Below are 19640 nucleotides of genomic sequence, written 5' to 3'. Positions count from 1 at the left end.
GTTTTTTTTTAAGATCTGTTCACACATTTTCATGATTTTTGAAGTCAAATTGGAGTGGTGATTTTGGTCACGCCGAAACAGGAAGTGGAGCGAAAAAGCGAGTAGTTTTGCGGCGTGAAATTTTTCGCTCTAATTTTAAAGTAGAGTGAGAAAACGGCGTTTGAACAAAAATTCGCTTTCTCGCTAGCGGTTTTTTGTTCACATGCGGCAATTTCACTCTGATTTTACTATTTTTTCAATTTTTTGGATCGAATTTTTTTCTAAATGGTTTTCCCAATCCATTCATAGTTCATTCCAGGTCTAGTTTTTTGTTTAGTCAATGAAAATTCTTTGAATTGTACGTCAGGACTTGTCCTGCTATGTTTTTTTGTTTCGTCGTCTGACGCTCTTTTTTCGTTTTACATTTGTTCACACAGCAAAGCTGAAAAAGTCAAATTTTCTGAATGACTTCTTCCTCTCACTAACGGCATTTGCGCGCGTGGCGTCATTTCTCACTCGCTTTAGCAAAAGTTTTTAGGTTATTTGCGTGATTAGATTTTGATCATACGTGACTGACCTCACTCAATAAAATGACTTTTGCACTTCAAAACTTTAATTTTTTTTGCACTTTAATTTGAATTTGTTTAAGGTCAAAGGAACTCATTTGTGCAGTAAAGGTCCTTAATAAGAGGCTTCTGCGGAATGAATTTTAACAAGCTTTATTAATTTATCGCTGAATGTTTTTTACCTAGTTTTTTTTGAGCGGCGTCGATTTTTTTTTTCAATTTAGATCTGTATCTGTTTCAAATCTATAATATGGCACGCAGGTCTATTCTTTCGCAGCTATTCCGGCAATCTGCCGGCTATGTTTTCTTAATGCGTATGATATTGTTTTTTTTTGCGAAAAGCAGAAAAACTGTGGACGAAGTTGTAGTTTTTGAGATGGGATAGATTTTATTTTAAGTTCGTAGACAAAGTGTAATAAAAGCTCATTCGACAATCAACCCCAAATTTGTTTGGTAGATTTTAATTTCGAATATTTGGGCATTTTTTGCCTGTCGAAATTCCTCATGGTTTTGCGGAAAAGCACACTTGGAACACAAGGAAGAAAAGGTTAATTTTTGTTAAGGCCTGTTATGAGAATCAAAATGATACGGGAAGTTTTTGATGAAGCAATTTGATGTGGTCTGCAACCTTTGTAAGATTTTGCCGGCCATTGATTGATATAATCATGTTGTTTCAGTGAAGCACTTCAACATGCACGTGATGGCGACTCGGTTCCAAGACTTGACAAACCAGTAAGTACGGTCTTACTGCTAATGTTTAAAGGTTTAAATTCCTCAAAAACAATTAAAAGCAAGATTGTTTGTCAACTCATGTTTTAAATGTAAAAAGTTGCTCGTTTTTTTTTTAAAAAACAAAATCTTGAAAAAAAACAGTTGTAACATGCCAACAATATACCCAACAATCTTGCCAAAGTTGTGGGAAGGGAAGTTTATCAAATGAAGATCATCAATTGCTCTCGAAGGAAGTTATACTTGTAAATGTGCGCGCCTTTTTTGCAAAATTTTTGCTTTATCGTTGATTTTTTGACTTTTTCGCACTTTGGTTCTTCATTTTCTAAGTTGCTCTCGTTCTCACATCGAGTTCGTTGCTAAAAGCGATTGTGCAGGAAAGGAAATTAACGCCATTTTAGCTGAGTGGTTAAAATGTCAGACTGCCAACATGAAGGTCGGGGGTTTGAAACCATAAAACATTTCTAAGCTACATCCCCTCCCCTTACATTAATTTGACCATGTCTGTCGTTCTAGAGCAATTCATCCGTTGTCAGTCTGTTCGTTTTTAATCGCTCTCAAACGAAGTTTAGCAATTATATTAGTTTTGTCGGTCTTTTTTGATGCGATTTTTCGCTTGACCAATTTTTCGTCCGACGCATTTGACTTTTCGTCCTCAAAAACAAGATGAACAGGTAGCGCCCAGTATAGCCTTTCAGCTCACTAGTCTTCAAGTATGCGATTCACAGAATCTGTTTTGGAGACTTATACTTGTGGTGAGAAGGGCGGTTCTTAGAGATTGACCCCCCCATTGTTGCCACCCCATCAGCCCCCGGTGCACCCCTCTGCGCTGCGCTCACTTACGCCCCTTCAATTAAGCTACAGCGAGCCTCACTAAACCGTGCTTAGCTACTGACCCTGCACACGATATCTATATCACTCTCAAAATTGACTTTCCTCACTATCAAATCAAAAATACTTTTCTTTACCTTTACCTTTCAGTTAAGTGTGTGACACTCTAAATGAACGTTGCCTCAGAGCAGGTGAATATTAAGATTATTAGAAATTAACATTTTTCGTCTGTTTTTTAACTATCTTTTTGGGGCCACGTGTCTGATTTTTTCAGTCGATCTGAATTGGGTGAGTGAATTCGTTTTAACATTTATTGGTTGAGTTTTTTGTTTTTTCGCGTGAACAAACTTTTTGGACACATGAAAACTGTACTCTGAAAAATGAAGGGCTTTCTTCAATCTCAGCGACTTTTTCTTGCTTAAATTGAATGTGTTATGACCAATTAAAATTTCTGAAGGATGTCTTTATTAACTGCTCTCAAACAAAGTTTGGAGCAAATTTATTAGTCTCGTCGGTCTTTTTTAATGCGATTTTTCACTTGACCAATTTTTCGTCGGACGCATATGACTGTCGTCTTCAGAAAAGGGATAAAGTGGTATTACCCAGTTTGCATTAATTTCTCTAGAGCCATTCAGCCCACTGGTCTTCAAGTATACGATTAATAAAAACAGTTTTGGAGACTTATACTTATGGTGGGAAGGGCGGTTTTTAGAAAATGGCCCCACGCCTCCACCCACCCACCGCCCCCAAATAAGTCCCCTAATCCACTTTTGCACCCCCGCTGCACTTTTGCACCCCCGCTGCACTCGCCTTACGCCCCTTCAATTAAGCTAAAGCTAGCCTCACTAAACCGTGCCTAGCTACTAACGAAGCCAACCGCTCGCCGGTCGTTTGAGAGCAATTTGCTCGACGTTAGTCTGTTATGTTTCCCTATTTGGTCGGTTTTACAATATTAGGCGTCCTCTATTGTTTTCATATGCATGTTTCAGGGTGTTCCATTTTGGTGACTTGCTTTTGCCCGAGAAGCCCGTGTTCTATCTGAAGCCGGAGAAGGTTGCACAAGGCATGAAGGATATGAACGAAGAAGACTACGATAAGTTAGTTTTCATGTTTCATCACCTTTGTCGGGTCTCTTTTGTATGGTTGTGGGACAAATCTGATGGATGTATTTATGCGCGCCAAAGTTTAAAATTCACGAAAAGAAACCCGGAGAAATACTGCACAATAGATAAATTATAATGTCAAAATCAATCATTACTTGACTTAATCAACTGTGTTTTTTACGTCACATCAAAATGATGGACAAGATATAGGTTTGCGTACAAAAGTGTAGCCGAACCCCTTTCCTTTAAATTATTATTTTGATGTAGGTATATAATGTGTGACCAGATCCGAGATCCAGATCGCAAGGATGAGCGAAGAGTTACTCCTCTTCCGGGTGACAGGGCTGTTGAGAAGGCCAGGGCTCACATTCTGCCTCACGTGGTCTTCCTGTTTGACACTATTCTGCGTGAGAGGTGAGTTCGACAAGTTCTGAAGTAACGAAATCATATTATGCTACGAGCTCATGAGCAATTTAAAATTTGTTGAATGTGGAGTGTTCTGACATTAAATGCTTTCAATTTAAATTCTTATTCAAAGGCATAGGATAGCACAACATTCAAGTGATTACCGTGAAATGCTTTGAGTTGGTGATTATGATGAATATCTTGCAGTAGTGGGAAAAAGGTGTTCTCCAAGCGCACATCAATTTTTTGAGCTATATTTACTACGTAAAAACACCTCAAAAAATTTTCATGTACTTGTTCGAACACCTCCCCACTACTCTATATACCTACTACTTGCTTATACCCTAATTTTATTCTCTATTATATATTGGCTCTGTATTCAATCAGAAATCAATCAAAATCAAAAATTAATTACATTTCTCACTTTAGGAGTGATTCACTCCTATTCGGGGTTATTCTGAGTAGTGAGATCTCTCTTTTTCACCTCTTAAGAACGATTCTCTATTTTTTAAAATTTTCTTTTTTTCTATATTTTATAAATTATAATGAATTTTTATCTTTTCTATATTTTATTTTAATTTTATTATATAAATAGATATAAATAGATATAAATAGATAAATAAATATATAAATAGATATAAATAGATAAATAAATATATATAAATAGCTATAAATAGATAAATAAAATATATAAATAGATGTAAGTAGATAAATAGATATGAATAAATAAAAATAAATAAATAAATAATTAAATTAATAGAAATAAATAAAATAAATAAATTTTTCTTATCTCAAATTATCTATACTCTTCAATAAATTTATTTTCTCTTTTACTTTTTCTATATTTATTCCATTATTAATTAGAAATGGTACAAAACTATAATTTTTACATGAACAGTTTTCTTCAGTTTGGCTAATAACTAAACTAGGATCTGATTTAGAATCTGATTGACTTCCAGTCATGCTAAGCAGTCTAGGATCTGATTTAGGATCTGAACTACGATATATTCTATCACTCACATTTCTAGTAAATCCTCTAGGCATATTTACATCTGGATGTTGTTTCTTTACATGTGCTCTTAACCCATCATATCTTATAATAGAAGCACAATATGGGCAATTAAGTTTAGATGAAACACAACTTCTACATATATACTTACCTTTATCAAAGTCATCTAGTGGTTTTACAATATTACATGTATTACACTTTCTAGTTAAAACTTCTGTGTTAGGGTTACAGTCATAGATAGAGTTAGAAATAGAGCTAGAGCTAGGATTGGGATTAGGATTAGAGTTGGAGTTAGAGTCAGAGCTAAGATTAGGATTAGGATTAGAGCTAGAGCTAGAGCTAGGATTAGGATTAGAGCTAGAGCTAGAACTAGAGCCAGGATTAGGATTAGAGCTAGAGCTAGGATTAGGGTTAGAGCTAGAACTAGAGCCAGGATTAGGGTTAGAGCTAGAGCAAGGGTTAGAGCTAGAGCTAGGATTAGGGTTAGAGCTAGAGCCAGGGTTAGAGTTAGGATTAGGGTTAGAGCTAGAGTTAGGGTTAGAGCTAGAGTTAGGGTTAGCAAATTCTTTGACACAAATACTACTTAATGTTTTACCACCGCATACACATTTACCAATTTTGTCTTCATGATATATTGAAAAATGAAAAGCTAAATTAAAAGGGAGTCCACATTTATGATTACACTTTAAACATTTGACAACCATTTATAATAGGGTTAAATCTGGGCTAACGAGCGCAGCTCGTGGTTAACCAATTTGCAAAACAACTTTTGTTGAACAACTTTGTTGACCAGCTCCACTGATTTCAATTACTCTCACAATATTTAGCCAAAATTCCAACTATATCGTCAGTATTATCTTTAGACATGATACAACTCTGTTGAATATTTATTCCCATCCATATTGACTGTATTAGTTTTACATCTTCCATCTAAAATCTTTTCAAGGTCTAATTCCTTTTTATCTCTAACAAAATTTATAATTTCATATCTAAATTCTTCATTATTTGCATGTAGTCTATTTAAATATTTTTGTCCTCCTTTATTTAAAACTCCAGTCTCTTTATTTATATATTCTTTTTGAAGCTTTGCTAAGGGATCAGTCAGTTTACGTGCTACATTAACTAAACTATTTTTTATAGTAGTATAATCATTTTTTGAATCAGAATAACTGGTTCCCAGATCGGTGTAACCGCTTCGAGGATCATTAGTATAATCATTTTGCTTATCAGTATAATCATTTTGCATATTAGTATAACTGATTCCCAGATCAGTGGAACTGCTTTGCATATCAGTATAATCATTTTGCAGATCTTCTCCATATCCAGTGTTAACCAATGTATTCGCTCTACTTAACATATTACTTGCAGCCATTGCCACATTTCCAGCAGTTTTTACTGTTGTAACAGGACTCATAAAATTATATATTTAAAACCCTCCACGTATAATTCTACTAATAATTGATGCCACTCCTAAACTCTGTGCTTTAACTTTTTCTTGTGTTAGAACATCATTTTGTATTTTTATTTTATTTAAAGTTAGAAGTTTATTAAAGTAGAACTGATAATTATCATGAGTAATGGTATTTCTATCCGTAGCATTTATCATGAGTGTTTTCATATATGTAATAAGTTTATTTATATCTTCTCTTTCTAATTCATCTTTTAAACTCAGAGCTTTTAAATCAAGGAAACTAACTCTTGAATCATATATCATCGTTCTATTACTACTAATAATAATAAAAGTAATTTCCTTCTTATTATATTTAATTATACCATAACGAAGTTCATCTGACATTCCATCTGTACGATTATAATAGTTACTTTTGAATTCATTAACTATTTTATTGAAGCCATGTTCACATTTATATATTTAATTAAAATTTCTAAATAGATCAGCTCCATTATAAGTTGTTAAATAAATAGTATCACAACTCATTCTGGATGTATTATCTATCTGAGCTGGTTTATGACACATTACAATCATTTGAATTTTATAATGTCTTCCTTTTGTTAAATAATTAGTTATATCCTTATTTAACTTATCACCCATATCATCAAGAACAATTACACAATCTTTGAATTTATGCATATTATTTGTTGTGATCATATTTATATCAAATTTATCAAATCCAATATAAAACTCACCAGTCTCTGGATCTATCCACTCTCTATCATCTTTACATATTATCATTATTTCTTTATGTTGGTCTTGATCTTGATCAGTGAACGAGCTTTGATCGTGGTTTACCAAACTACTTGGTTTACCACAGACGGAGTCTGTTCGCAGATCTTGATCTTGATCATAGTTCAAGTATTACTTTAAGTATTGTCTAATAAAATATGTTTTCCCTCTACCAGTTCCTCCATAAACAATAGTTTGTAATGGTGACTTTTCATATTCAAATCTAACTAGACTCCTATTCATAAATCCACCAAAGCTTTCCTCTAGTTTTGTATATTTACTCGCTATTGAATCATATATTATAAAACAAATTCCTATTATTAAAATAAGAATAAAAACTAAGCTACCTGTCTCCATTTTTATATATAAAATATACACTTAGACTTAGACTTGGTTTTATCATATAAAAATGCTTATTCTATCTTTTGAAGAGCTTAATAATGAATTTGATATTGATAATGAACCAATGAGTAATATCAGAATAGAAGATATAGGTAAAGGTATAAGTCTAACTCCAATTGAAATAGTGATGAGAGATCAAACTCCAGAAATGATCATGGAGAATAATGTCAACATTATTGTAAATTTACATCCAAATGATGGTACACATTGGGTTTTAGTTATAAGAAGAGAAGGTGGTCCAGCATATTACTTTGATAGTTTTGGTGTTGAGACCCCACCATAATTTTTAGAAGATATTGATCTGGGCTCTAATGAGAGAATACAACAATATGATGAATCTATTGTGGGGCTTATTGTTTATATATGATCTATCTTATTGATCAAGGATTTAGAATAAAGAGTGCTTTGGATCTTCTAGTTAATCAAGTTAAATGTTCTGATGGATATAAAATGTGTCAGTGTTTGAGTTGTAAAGTTAAGAGTAATGTTGAAGTTAATCAGGGAACCTGCTTCGCAGATGTTTATGATATTAATGATAAAGATAATGATAATGTTAATGATAATGTTAATGATAAGGATATTTATAATAATAATGTCATTGATAATGATCTACAAAGTAGCTTCACAGATGATAATTTTATGTATCTATTTGATGAAAAACATCAAAAGGGTAAACCTAATAATACCCATACTAATGATATCTATGATATCTCCAGCAGGGAACCTGCTTCGCAGACTAAAATAAATGATGATCTAAAATCATGGCTAAATGATGATGATATAATTACTGAAGCCGCATTCCCAGATAACTTCAGATGTATATTATCTTGTCCCAGTGAATGTGGTAAGACATTCTTATTTAAAAAATTATTTCTATTTAGTATATACTTCGATAAGTTGTATATCATTGGTCCTACTAGTAATCAATATGAGGGTGTAGAGGGAATAAACCGCAAAGCAGATGTCGAGTTTATTAAAGATATGAAAGATTTGCCATCTCCTGATAAACTACCAAAAGACCTAAAGAAACTGATGATCTTCGATGATGTTAGAGCTAGAGAACCAGTTATCAGTGAATACTTTTGTAGAGGTAGACATAATAATTGTAATATGATATATCTTAATCAAAATTTATTCACAATAGATAGACGGAGTGTTAGAGAGAATTGTAATCTATTTATTTTATTTGAACAAAGATTTAAAGTCCTCATATCTATATATCAAAATTTCTTTAATAATGTTGAAATTAGTTATAAAGATTTTGCTAATATATGTAATAAGGTATGAAAAGAGCCTTATAATTATATTGTCATTGATATAACTAAAAATAAAAATATTAATGGTAAACTAAGAATTAATTGGGATCGGAAAGTTTTATAGTATAATTGAATTTTATACTAATGTTATATATGTAACTAATTATATTTAATTATAATTATAATTAATTATAAATAGAGGGGCGGCGTCGTTTACATTTTGTACATGATCTACATATATAATGTTTAAATCTAAATATTGATATATGTTTATTTATTTTACACTTTTTACATATTAGATATTGATATGGATCCGAATAATAATATCGCATATAATCATGTTTTTCTCTAAATGCTATTGTTTTTTTTAAATATAAAACAAAGCAATGTTTTACCCAGACAACAATCACAACATTGGCTCCAGGGTAAGTTCTTACAACTATAGCATTTTGTGCTAATCATTTTTATGGGCTAAATATTCTTCTAAATTTAATCAATCAAATCAATCTATATTTTTATTATCATCATCCTTTTTTTAATTTTTTATGGACTAATATTATTTCAATTTTGATCAATCTATATTTATATTTATCTTTATATTTATATTTATATCTCAATCTATATCTATGTCATGATTATACATTAAATCAAATGTAAAGTAAAACTTAGTACATCGCCATTAAAGTCTAATAATATGAAACTCTATATATTCTATTCTATCTTTAGTTACATTTTGATACAAGATATTAGTTGGTATAATATTTATCAAATAGCCTGGTGGTGCAAATAGATTAAAAGTATATAATATATCTGTATCTTTACCATTATCTTTAGCTCCTGATATAATATTGCAATGAATGTTAATAGTATTGATACCCATAATATCAACAATTTTATTTGTAGTATGTTTACCTTTTGAATATATTTGTTTATCAAATCCTAGTAATGATGCTACCGAGTTTCCTACATCAAAATTAATAACACCATGTAACACTTCCATTTTACATTTCATTGTATTTTTATCTACTTGTATTAAAACATTATTATTTGTTTCCTGTTTTATTATATCCACCATATCGGTTAACTCGTATGACCCTGGCGGTATAATAGATATTTTGGCTGCATCTACTTGATGGAAAGATTGTGGATTAGTAAATATAAACTGGTTATTTCTTTCAGTTATATTGAACACCGAATTATAAACAGATAATCTAATTAAACCTAATTTTGATGAGTTATGTTTAGGTTCACTAAAGTTAAACTTGTCTGTTGGCTTTATCATTCTAAATTTAAGTGTATGTTCTTCTTTAGTTTTAGATAGAGTTTCGTGTATCTTTTGTAGTTTCCATAAGATTAAGTTGTCAGTCATTTTTTATATACAAATGTTAGATTATATTTATGGTGAAACATGGGCGAAGCCCCATAGTTATAATTATAGCTTTGGTTATAGTCATTGTTATAGTCCCTGATAGTTATAGTTATAATTAAAAGGTAAATTTTTATCTAATAAAAATGGATTTTAATTTGGAAAAAACTTATGGCTGTAATAATCATATACACAAAAGTAAGATTATAAAATATAATCCTAATAATCTAGCAACAATGAATACGGTTAATACTGATATTAATACCATTCTCAACAGAGAAGAGAATCATTTAGATTTGCGTGATTCATATCTAGAGATAGAGTTTGTTGTATCAGATGATGCTGGTGGTGTATTTGCTAATGATGCTAATATCAGATTAGTTAATTATGGTATGATGGCATTGTTTTGTTCAATTAAGCTTGAAACTAGTGGTGGTAGGACTATTGAATATATAGATCATTGCCATCCCAATCTATTGATGTATAAGTTATTAACTAGTACTGATGATGAATATGAGAGTGGTTGTGACAATGAGGCGATATGTATTTGATGATTAAGATGAGTGATCTTTTTGGTTTTGTAAATGATTTAGAAAAGATTATATATGGCTTAGGGTTTGAACTAATATTAAAAAGAAGTAATAATGATAGAGCTCTATATAGTATTAATGCTGGTGCTGGTACTGTTGCTAATGATGCTAATATAGAAATTAGAGATATATCATGGTGTGTGCCTAGTATTGTTCCTAATAATGATAATAGAATTATTGTGCAGAAAGGATTAAATATAAAGAATAATGTAAACTTTAGCTATTATGAAAGAAAGACATTTTATAAGAATGTACCCAATGCTACTAACTTCCTGTTTGATCTAGGTATGGAAAGTGGTATGGAGAGACCTCAATATATAATAATTGCTTTTGAGAATAATAATGTTAATGAACAAACTCATGATGCAAGTACATTTCATATAATGAATGTTACTGAATGTTATTGTAAGATTGGTAGTGAGTTTTATCCTGAGGATAGAATGAATATTAATTATAGTACCAATAATTATAGTGAGGCTTTCAAAGAGATTGTTAGCTTTGATAAAGATTATAAGGGGCTACCACATAATATAAAACTATATATAAATCATAGAACATTCAAAAGCAGTTATAGAATATATGTATTTGATACTAGATATCAAAGTGATCGTATAGGCCCACAACCAATACAACTTAATTTTGAATTTAGTGCTGCAGTTGCAGATGTTATATGACATGCATTAGTATTAACTAGAAAAGTTATCAGTGTTAATAGTGATGGTAATAAGATGGTTGATATAATATCATAGATATAGTCTTAGTTATAATTATATTTATAGTCCTAGTTATAATTATAACTATAGTCCTAGTTATAATTATAACTATAGTCCTAGTTATAATTAAGTCATTGTTTCAATTATCTGCGAGGTAGTTCCTGATAACTTTAGTCCTAGTTATAACTATAGTCCTAGTCAATATTTAGATATATCTCTTAATTATAGTTATAATTATTTCCTACTAGTCTTAACAAAACCTTTAGCGTAAATAATATCTAATTTCTTTTTATTCTCTAAAGCTAAGCCTCCAGCTTCATGATTCTTTTAAATAAGTTCAAAACTTATATTGTGTTGGTAGAAGACCTTATAGTGGTACTAATAACATAAGACGTTTTGTTTCAGCAAAAGGTACTAAAATGTTAAAGGGTAATGGTGTCGAATGTAAGAGAAATAAGTCAATGACTGTCAGTGATGCAACAATAGAAGCTGAGTGATTGAAAGATTTCTTTAAAATTGTTGGTAAAGCCATTGTTAACTTTGGAAAGAAAGTTGCTAATAATCCGGTAAGAGCATTAGAAATAGCAAGTAAAATAGGATGTGCAGCTGCAACTAGAAACCCTAGAGCAGTTCTAGCAGCTACACCTGAGTTAATTAAATTTGCAACTACTGGCGAGGGTATAAAAGTAGTACAAATAGGAAGAGGGTTATACTTAGGTACAAAGAAAAGATAGTTTATTATGATTATGGTTATGATTATATTATGTTTATGATTATGTTTATGATTATGATTATATTATGTTTATTATTGTTTATGATTATGATTATGTTTTTATTATGTTTATGATTATCGATAAATATTAATACTAATATTATTATTACTAATTATACTATTATTACAAAACACTAATATCTTCAGTTTAAAAAAAACACTCAACTAATTCTTTTTATTCTTCTTATATTCTTCATATAACTTAACAATTTCATTATATTCATCACTATCTATTTTTTTTATATCATTCATTGATTTAGTATATAGTTTAATAAACTTGTCGCTAAACTGTTTACTTAAAATGTACAACTGTGAATATTTAATTATCTTATTTCTTATTTTAGTTTTAATTGTTTTAGATAGTGGACCACAAATAGCAGCTGTAACAAAAGCTGTAGGTAATGAATATTGTAATCCTATACCAGTTAGTGCAACTGATGCAGATGCTGTAGTTGTTGCTATTGATGATAATACTATTTCTTTTACCTCAGCTACGTTAATATAATTCTTATATCTACTTAACTTCTTATTATAGTTATTAGTTTCAGTTTCGTAATAATTTCTAATATCTTTTATAATGTTAATATTATTATTAAATTTATTATTAGCTTGAATCTTTTCGTTTATGTATTGTGGTTGATAATGGTTGATAAGTTAGGATATAGTAATCTCTCACTCGGTGCTGTTGGATTGGTCATGGACTCCGTCATAGCTATATTTTCATTAGTAAAAAATCTTTCTATTTCTTTCATTATATCTTGTTTAAAACCATAATGCGTCTCAAGTTTTGCTTGCTCTTTATTATCAACTAACGTACCTTGTAAAAGTAAAGCTATTATATTTTGTACTATAACTTTTCTAAGAGATTTATTGTATTCTTTCATTTCTCTTAGACCGTTAGTAAACATATCATCTAAATGTATGTTAGTAATATTTTGATTAAACTTATTATTATCAAATTCTTGTTTTAATTGATTATATTTAGAGATAGTATGAGCAGCAACTTTATTACAAAAGTTAACAGTATTGGTGACTTCATTTGCTGATTCAATAAACTCATTAATTAGTTCACCATTAACTTGTGTTTCATTTAGTTGTAATGTTTTAGTTGTGACTTTATCAAATTCACCTTTTCTTAGCTCAGTTATGTTTTACTTAAAATTTTTATTTTATTATTATAAGATATAAGTTATTGTCACAATACTCTTTATTAACAACATCTTTTTCATCTATGGGAGGGTACACATTTTAATTTTATAGGTATCCTTCATATCAATATCATTATCTTCTAGGAATAACCCACGAGCCTTACTTAGTGTTAAGTTGTTTGTTGATTGATGATGCCAGAGCCCAGTGGATCTATTTGCTTGGTTAAATCTATTTCTGGTCATTATTTATATTAAGAAATATATTTAATGATTCTAAAACTTTATTATTAGATTCAAAGTCAAACTCTGATTTTAATAGTTCCTGTTCATAAAATTTACCTTCTATTATCACTCCATCCATATCGTATTACGTTTATTACGTTTATCTGCATTTCTTACATAATCACCAACTTTAAACTTTGGGGTTGCTTTGGTAGATTTAATCTGCGAAGCAGTTTTACTGATATAGTATCTAACTTTATCAGGATGATTAGAAGCGTCAACTGGTGTCATATTAATTGTTGAATGTATGTTTTTGTTATATGTTATGACCGCATCATTTAATATATTTACCCAATTACCATCACCATTGATGAACATTGGTTTATTAATTATGTGTAATAGCGTTCTGTTAAACCTCTCTATAAACACAGCCTTTAAATCACTATAAGTAGAATATAGTTTTGTTTCATATTCTTTAAGTAAAGATTTTAATATTTATTGTAAAACTCAATACCTCTATCTACCCATAACTTTTCTGGTTTTTGACTTTCAGAGCCACCCTGTGGATGTTCACCCTGTGTTTAGCCTGATTGAATCTGTTTCTTGTCATTATTTATTTTAAGAAATATATTTAATGATTCTAAAACTTTATTATTAGATTCAAAATCAAACTCAGATTTTAATAATTCCTGTTCGTAATATTTACCTTCTATTATCTCACCATTAATATCTCCTATTTTATAAGTTGGTGGTTGTGTTTTTAGAACTTCATTAACTTTAAACAATTCTCTATTCCAATTAGCAGTGTAACCTTTAGAGAAGATATTACGTTTATCTACATTTCTAACATAATCACCAACTTTAAGTTTAGGTTTAATATTCTTAAAACTAAAAGTGTATTTAACTTTATCAGGATTATTAGAAGCATCAACTGGTGTCATATTAATTGTTGAGTGAATGTTATTGTTATATGTTACAACAGCATACTTTAATATATTTACCCAATTACCATCACCATTGATGAACATTGGTTTATTAATTATATGTAATAATGTTCTACTGAATCTCTCTATAAACACAGCCTTTAAATCACTATAAGTAGAATATAGCTCTATCCCTGAAGCGGCTTTGCCGGTTCCATATTCTTTAAGTGAAGATTTAAATGTTTTATTATAAAACTCACTACCTCTATCTACCCATAACTTTTCTGGTTTTCTAGGTTCAGAACCACTCTGTGGACTTTCACTTAATACTATTTTAAAACCATTAGTTATAGATAAACCAGATTAATTCTTTAATGAAATAGCCCAAGCATAGTTTGTGAATATATCTATAACAGTTAATATAAACTTATAATTATTATTGTATTTACTTAGAGATGACTTATCAATTAAATCAGCTGACCATGTTTCATCTTTATATAATGGTATTATTCTTTCTCTTCTAAACTTTGTTATTTGAGGACTGAATACTTCTTTAGCCAATAGTTGTTGTTGTTGTTGGTTTTCCACATTTTTTAATGGACGTAGTCATGGTTTCACCTATCAACGAAGTTGTGAGCTTGCTCATTTACCATAATTAAAAACAAAATTATCTAGTTGCTTTGGATTAATAATATTCATAGATAATAGTTGCTTAGATATATTTAGCGTTTCATCATATAATCCATCATGACCAGCTTTTGTTTCTAGTACAAGTAATTCTAATCTTTCTACTAAACTATTTGGGTCGGCGTTGCTATTTAATCCCCTACCATATACATCATCTTTTACCCCTATTATACGTTTTATTGCTCTATATCTAGCACTTTTCTTATCCCCTTTTCCTAAATCATATCCAATATCAAATAAAAATTTTGTTTTCATCTTCCTCGATTTCACCATATTTTATATTTGGGTTAGTAAGAAAGTTTATAAACTCATATGAAAATTCATATAAATTATCCCTAACTATAAATGGATTTTCTTGGTAAAATAGTTTAACATTGTTAATTTCAAATTCACCGATATCTAAATTTCCGAACTTTAACTTTAATTGGGGGTTAGATTGAACTGACATTAAATTAATAATTTGAGCTGTGTCTTTATCTACTAACATTCCTGGTTTATCTCGAGCTTTCTCTACAGCTTTGTCGTTGGACTTCATTATTGCTTCATTAGACTTCATTAATGCTTCATTAAACTGGGAACCAGCTTGCTGGATCATCTTAGTTGGTTTATCTGACTCTGGATTTTGCCAATCTATTGCTCTTAATGTTTGTTCACTTAATGCTAGATTCTGTTTATTGTTTGCATTTATCTGCGAAGCAGTTTCACTGATTGTTTTAGTTAAAGGATCAAACAACTCTTTCTATTTCACCATAATATTCTTGTTGTTTTAATTTATCTTCTAATCTATTCCTTCTGTTTTGTTTTTCTAGTTTATTTAATTTTATAAGTGTTTCTAGTTTAGTCATTTTTTTATATAAAAATATTATACTAAGTATGAATTAGATCTATTATTATAATTATAATAACTCATTATAATAACTCATTATATAATATAATAGCTGCTTCTATTAATTTTCTATTGCTATCTATAGTTACTTCTTTAATATCATTAAACAGTTTATCTACATCCTTATCCTTATCCCTATCCTTATTAGCAAAGCTACTTCGTAGATCCTTATTCTTATATAGTTTTTTTAATCATATTTACTAAGTCTCTCCTAAATAGAAATAGTTCCTTATCATGTGGATAACTTTTTAAATTGTTTACATAAAATCTTTTATCATCAAAATTACTTAAACTTCTTTTATTTATTTTGATTGTGGCCATACTGCTACCTACTTTTTGAATCCTATTTTCCTCCACTATCCTTTCCTTATCATCTATTAGCTCTCCATAATATTCCTCGTGTTTCCCATTATTTTCTTTTTTTATCCCCTTCTCCTAGCCCCATAATTCTTTATACTATATGTTTTTGATTTTAATACCACGAATTCCTCTATAATCTTACTCCCCAGCTCTTGCTTAAACTTGCCGGGTACTTTATTATTTGTTTTTATGGGAATATCTAGATTGGACAAGTCCATGTGCTCGTTGCCAACATTACCTTTAGTAAAACTTAAAATAAAACTGTCGGTATCCATATGGTTTCAGTACATCTTAATAAAATTTATACATATGGAGTTTGCTTAACTCCAACACAGTAGAGCCTAGATATATAGGTTTATAATATTGTATTTCCTTTTTATAGAATTCTATTAGAGTATAGTTTTCATATCTAATTACATCTTTACATGTTGGTTTACTAACAGCTTTAAGTATTTCATAATCATTAGTTAGGATCTTAGCTTCTAAATACTTTAAGGGATTCTCACAACGTTTACCAAACAATGAGTTAATCATTAACTTGAATATATCTTTCTCGGGTTCAGTTTTAGCTTCAGCTCTCATTTTAGTGTTAAGTTCAATATAGTCTCTAATTATATTATCTTGTTTAAATTAAATTATTCTATGGACTTTAGTAACCTTTATACCCATCTTAACAACAAACTTTAACATTCGATAGTGTATCGGGTATTCATATTCAAGCCAATAGCCATAATCACTATCATCTGAAGTATTTAATACTTTATCTAGAGTTGTATTGGAGTACTCAAAATCTTTATATGGTAGCTTTTTCATTAGTGCATAACCGTATAAGTTATTAGCATCAATATACCAGAGGGATCTTTGATCATGCTTCGCCATTGGTGAAACCACTTCGTGGATCTGCGAAGCAGGTTCGCATATGGATCCTTGACTATAGCTTTCGTTTTGACTTCTAATATACTTATCACCCATAACACCACATATGCCACCTCTCATTGCACTAATGAAGTCTTATAGTTTTTGCTCATCTTGTATTGTGTCTAATTCAACGTTGCTTATTTTTAGGAAACAATCGAAGCTGTAACTTGGTAGACTAATATAATGAAGAGGATTGAGTTTATATGTATTCATGTTTAGTTTACAAATAGATTGAAGCAATGTCCTAATATGAATATATCATTTTCCATATATTCTAATGTTAATTCTTTACCTGTTTTATTACTATTAGAATTATTAATATCATCTACTTCATCTTGAGTTGGTAGCTTAGTTGTTAGTGATGATCTAAAGTCTTGTATTGATAGATTGCCTAATTTATTATTATAGCTATTTCATCTTTAAAGTATTCATAAGGATATAGTGTTTTATTTTTTATGTTGTAAACCTTTGCTATTTAATCAAGAGACATTGTCAGGAAACTGTAAATATCTATAAACTTTAATATGCCTACTCTAAACATTCTAGCTTTGCCATTAATACTAGGTAATATATCAATTCTTCTTTTGCTATTATTCTGTTTAAATATCTCATTAAATAATAGATTGAAGTCATAGCCTTTACCATTATGGAATATTACTGGAATGAAGTTTTGATGTTTATAGTTCAAGTTACAAATATTACATGCTGGACCTCTATATCTACCTGTTTGATGACAGTGATCTCTAACTTTATTAAAAACAGTTTTTATTACAAATGTGGCATATATCATTAGCATCATGATACAATTTATCTTCTTCTGTAAATATCATTGCTTTGTTTATCTTAACACTATGTTTTGTTCTATTTCTAATAAATCTCTAACATAATCTTTGATGCAGTCTGGACCAAAGTATGATCTGCGAAGCAGGTTCCCTGATTGGTGTAACAGCTTCGTGGATCTGCTATATACTTCATCTTTGCTATGCCAACTATAACCAATAGCAATAGGAACATGTTCAGATATCTTATATGTATTGCTACCGATCTTTTCATCTGTTCCTTTCATGTAACATTCAATATCACTAAATATAACATTATTCACTTCTTGTTGTTTATGTTGGTTCTTGAATTTAATTTGTTTTAACTTAGGGCAAACAATCTTTGGTTTTATTTGGATGCAACATTCTTGAGTTTCACATTTCTGTTGGGTGGTAAACCAAAAGCTGCAAATATCGCAAAACCAATTTTTCATGTTTTTAGTATTAGGGCTTTCCAATAATACCTCTTATATTTTTAATTAATGCGCAGTGTTCATTCCATGCTAGTATTCCTACATTCTTACGATCTTTGTCGAAGTTTGAACATTTCTCTAAGCATTCTACTTTTGCTATGTTACTATCTTAAGTAGGCTTCTATAACCAAATATTGAAATCATTTTTATTTTGGATTTTTGTTACCTAATCGTATGCAGTTTCATTATATTCTCAGTCATCGACTAGATTATTAATATACTTATTTTCTCTAGTTGCATCTTGGGTCACAGGATATAATGCGGCTGTAATGCATAATCTTAAGCAATTAAATTTATTACTTTCAATATTTAAAATAGCTTTTGTTCTAGTTCTTAGATTTGGTGGTAGTTCAACATATGATCCTAATGATGGTTTAGTTCTTTCTATATTTAGCTGAATGTCAGTTATTCCAAGAAACTCAATCATATCCATAACCTTCATATGTTTCTCTAGCATTATCTAGCCATTGATTGAGATCCAGTCGATGATCTTTAGTCATATATTCATCAGTTCTAAAGTTTATAAGAGTTGTCTTAGCCTCTTCTTCTCCTCTCTTCTTATATAAGCAATTGGCCGTAACTTTATATTTATATGATTTAAATTGTTTAAACCCATCTAATGTATAATCTATAGGCTCATTAATATCATTAATATAACTACCCGATTTAGCAATATATAGCTGTCTTTGATTAAAGCTTGGTTTAATACTATAATTGGCAAAGCGTGGGTTTTCTGAAATAACACTTTCTCTCATATGTTTATTCATGTGAGTTTGTCGACCAATCTGATTTTTAAACTTATCGCCACAAACCGAGCATGGTTCAGTCTTAGCTATATCTATATCATTTTTAAGTTCAGTCTCAGTTTTAGTAATATCCTTAGTTTCAGTTTTAGTTTTAGTTTTAATAATATCCTTAGTATTAGTCTTAGCCTTAGTCTTAGGTTTAAGAAGATAATCATCTTCATCCGAATCATGCACCCTCTCCATGATTTCTTCTTCTGACTCAAACATTTTCTCCAATAGTTCCTTATGTTTGAGATCATATGATTGATGCCTGTATAAACCCTTCTTTGTTTCAAAGGATAGATTGCAGACATCGCAGAAGTTTGTGACAGTTATATTAGTTGATTGAAGCATTGTGTATTTATTTAGGGAAAATATTCGAAACATAATTTTTCAAAAATGAAAATGAAATGTAAAAAGTGTAAAAGTAACTCTTGGAAAGAATGTTGAAATAATTGTAAAGAATTAGAATATTCTTGTTATGTATGTAAAAATATGGTTAAGGTGAAAGATTATA

The 19640-nt window shown here is 30.1% G+C and overlaps 1 protein-coding gene across 3 annotated transcripts in view; it reads left to right on the top strand.

Moving 5' to 3' along the window:
* LOC142338497 (uncharacterized) overlaps window positions 1-19640 on the top strand; it is a 175607-nt gene that overhangs the window by 21698 nt on the left and 134269 nt on the right. For all 3 annotated transcript variants that reach the window (XM_075388277.1, XM_075388279.1, XM_075388278.1), the window contains exons 6-8: window positions 1223-1277; window positions 3095-3202; window positions 3476-3622. In XM_075388277.1, coding sequence (XP_075244392.1) covers window positions 1223-1277; window positions 3095-3202; window positions 3476-3622 — 310 coding nt within the window. The remainder of the gene's footprint in view (window positions 1-1222; window positions 1278-3094; window positions 3203-3475; window positions 3623-19640) is intronic.

The sequence above is a fragment of the Convolutriloba macropyga genome, chromosome 4, assembly GCF_964194025.1.
Source record: "Convolutriloba macropyga chromosome 4, txConMacr16.3, whole genome shotgun sequence".
In the NCBI taxonomy this organism is placed as follows: domain Eukaryota; kingdom Metazoa; phylum Xenacoelomorpha; order Acoela; family Convolutidae; genus Convolutriloba; species Convolutriloba macropyga.
Note: the sequence above shows the minus strand (reverse complement) of the source record. Positions and strands in the feature narration are given on the sequence as shown.